The sequence below is a fragment of the Anthonomus grandis genome, unplaced genomic scaffold, assembly GCF_022605725.1.
Source record: "Anthonomus grandis grandis unplaced genomic scaffold, icAntGran1.3 ctg00000184.1___fragment_2___debris, whole genome shotgun sequence".
NCBI classification, from domain to species: domain Eukaryota; kingdom Metazoa; phylum Arthropoda; class Insecta; order Coleoptera; family Curculionidae; genus Anthonomus; species Anthonomus grandis.
The window spans coordinates 2695-4851 of record NW_026088438.1 but is presented as its reverse complement, the minus strand read 5'-3'; the positions used below and the strand labels follow the sequence as shown (position 1 = coordinate 4851).

Sequence of the window (2157 nt, the reverse complement as noted above, 5' to 3'; positions counted from 1 at the left end):
TGGACTCGATTTCCGAAAACTTCGATAAATAAAGTTACACTGCATGGATTTTCATGATTTTGTCAATGGAAGCTTAAGAACAGTCCAAAGAAACTTTTAAAACAAAAATGAAGCCGATCTGAGCAGTGGAAGCGAAGTTATGACTCCAGTTACCTGAAACTGTCTTTTTTCTTGGACTTGATTTCTGAAAACTTGGATAAATAAGGTTCCACTTCATACGTTTTCTTTAATAAATCTTAATGTAAAATGTACTTAAATCTGTGTTTGAATTTTGCTTCACGTCGGTAGAGTCACTCTCCAAGTTTTTGGCAAATAACTTTTGATCTACTAAAGTTACCCGCATGAAATAAACTTCATTTGATTGCTGAAAATCTATTCTACCCAATACAACCATGAAATTCAAGTTAATTATTCGTACTTACGGTTGAGCGTTACTCTACGTCGGTCAATAGAGGAATAGGCGCGGGCAGTATGACCGTAAACTCCGTTTTAACGTCCGACTTATCGCTGTTCGTCACTTCGATTTTCACGGTGGCTTTGGCCTTTTGCAGTTTACGCTTTTTAGACACTTCTACTTCCGTCCTAAATATAAATAAACAATAACATATTTGACGTTAAACATTAAATCAGGCGTACTTGTGCAAATTAGTGTGGGTCTTCAGAGAGGACCTCTGAGTGAACTTTTTGTGACAAACGTCGCAACAATAAGGTTTCTCTCCCGTATGGGTTCTTTGGTGTTTTTTCACCATAGTTCTGGTGGCGAATGCCTTTTGACACGTGTCGCATTTGAACGGTTTTTCACCCGTGTGACTGCGTAAATGGACCGTCAACTGTCCTTAAATTTAACGCAGTTCATTAGTAAAATGTAGAGCAATTAATTGTTATTAGAAGTGGTGTTTCGATATCTCGAACAACGTATTACAGGATGCCAAAGAGATGTTAACTAGTTGGAGCATTCTTTCGACTTAAACAACACACAAGACAAGAATTATTAGTTAAACGTAATTTAAGTCAAATGACACGTGTGCCATTCCGTCATTGAATTCGGCACTTTTTTGCCATTTAATGAAACATAAAGCATTTTCTTACTCTAAATCAGTGACAATTTACAGTAGTTCTTCAAATGTGATTGATTTTCATCAAAATAGTCTTAAAATTGGTCAAAGCGATACTTTGTTTATTTCCACCTACTTTTTTTTAATGCTGTAGCAAGTAGAAACTATGCAATTATCCATTTTATTAGGAAAAGTAAAAAACGTCCTGTATGAGGTCCTCATATCTGAAACACAAAAGCTCTTGTCACAGCAAGCATTTACCTTGGAAGATCATTTAACTCAAGTCAAAGAAGCTTAATAGGATTTTAAAGTAAATTCAGTTTTTTGTACACACACATTTGGCATCTTCAAGAACTTCATGGTGAATGTAGTCAAAGGCTTTAGACAGATCACAAGAAAACCTTAGCTGCTGAACGTTATTTTGGAAGCCAAACTGACACGTTAAGGATATTCATTAATAGATTTTGAGTGTGTTATGGATATACTTGTCCGATTTCTTGCTCACTGATGAATCACTAAATAAATCATTAAACACCTTAAAGCAACAAATAGATACATAACTTGAGTTAATTGAGAAAATGTTGGAATCGTTTGAAAGCCTTTAAAATATAAGTGATTTGACTTTATAAGCATAGATAGATAGAGAAAGAATAAAATAAGACATTAAGATTGCGGGTGTAGAGAGTAAAGGATAGATTATAGAAGATGGAAACATTTTAAAAAACGAGAAAATTTCAGAGTTACACGGACATGTTAGAAGTAACGGTGACTAAGACAATGAAGAACAAAGAAACTTTTAAGACATAAATCATTCAAATTGGTTCGGTACAACTGCATTTAGATACAAATTTGTGAAAATCCTATACTCCCAACTCATATTTTTGTATGAGGTTCAATATCTTCTCTTTTTATGAACAGATTTTCGTGATTTTGGTATTAAAAGGTTTGGATTAACGTTCTGAAACTTTTAAGACATAAATCATTCAAATTGGTTCAGTACAACTGCATTTAGATACAAATTTGTGAAAATCCTATACTCCCAACTCATATTTTTGTATGAGGTTCAATATCTTCTCTTTTTATGAACAGATTTTCGTGATTT

At 33.8% G+C, this 2157-nt stretch overlaps 1 protein-coding gene across 1 annotated transcript; it reads right to left on the bottom strand.

Moving 5' to 3' along the window:
- Window positions 1-382: 382 nt before the first annotated feature.
- On the bottom strand, window positions 383-856 carry LOC126749511 (early growth response protein 1-like). The gene is made up of 2 exons (XM_050459209.1): window positions 637-856; window positions 383-582 (listed from the first exon to the last, which is right to left on the bottom strand). Exons 1-2 carry the CDS (start codon window positions 747-749, stop codon window positions 432-434), a joined length of 264 nt encoding a protein of 87 aa, XP_050315166.1. The 5' UTR covers window positions 750-856; the 3' UTR covers window positions 383-431.
- Window positions 857-2157: the final 1301 nt, after the last annotated feature.

Excerpts from the sequence above, each read along its gene's own strand:
- LOC126749511 (XM_050459209.1), bottom strand. The coding sequence starts at position 749 with ATGGTGAAAAAACACCAAAGAACCCATACGGGAGAGAAACCTTATTGT. Across the intron at positions 583-636 it reads ACCCACACTAATTTGCACAA|GACGGAAGTAGAAGTGTCTA; the intron begins GTACGCCTGATT and ends ATTTATATTTAG.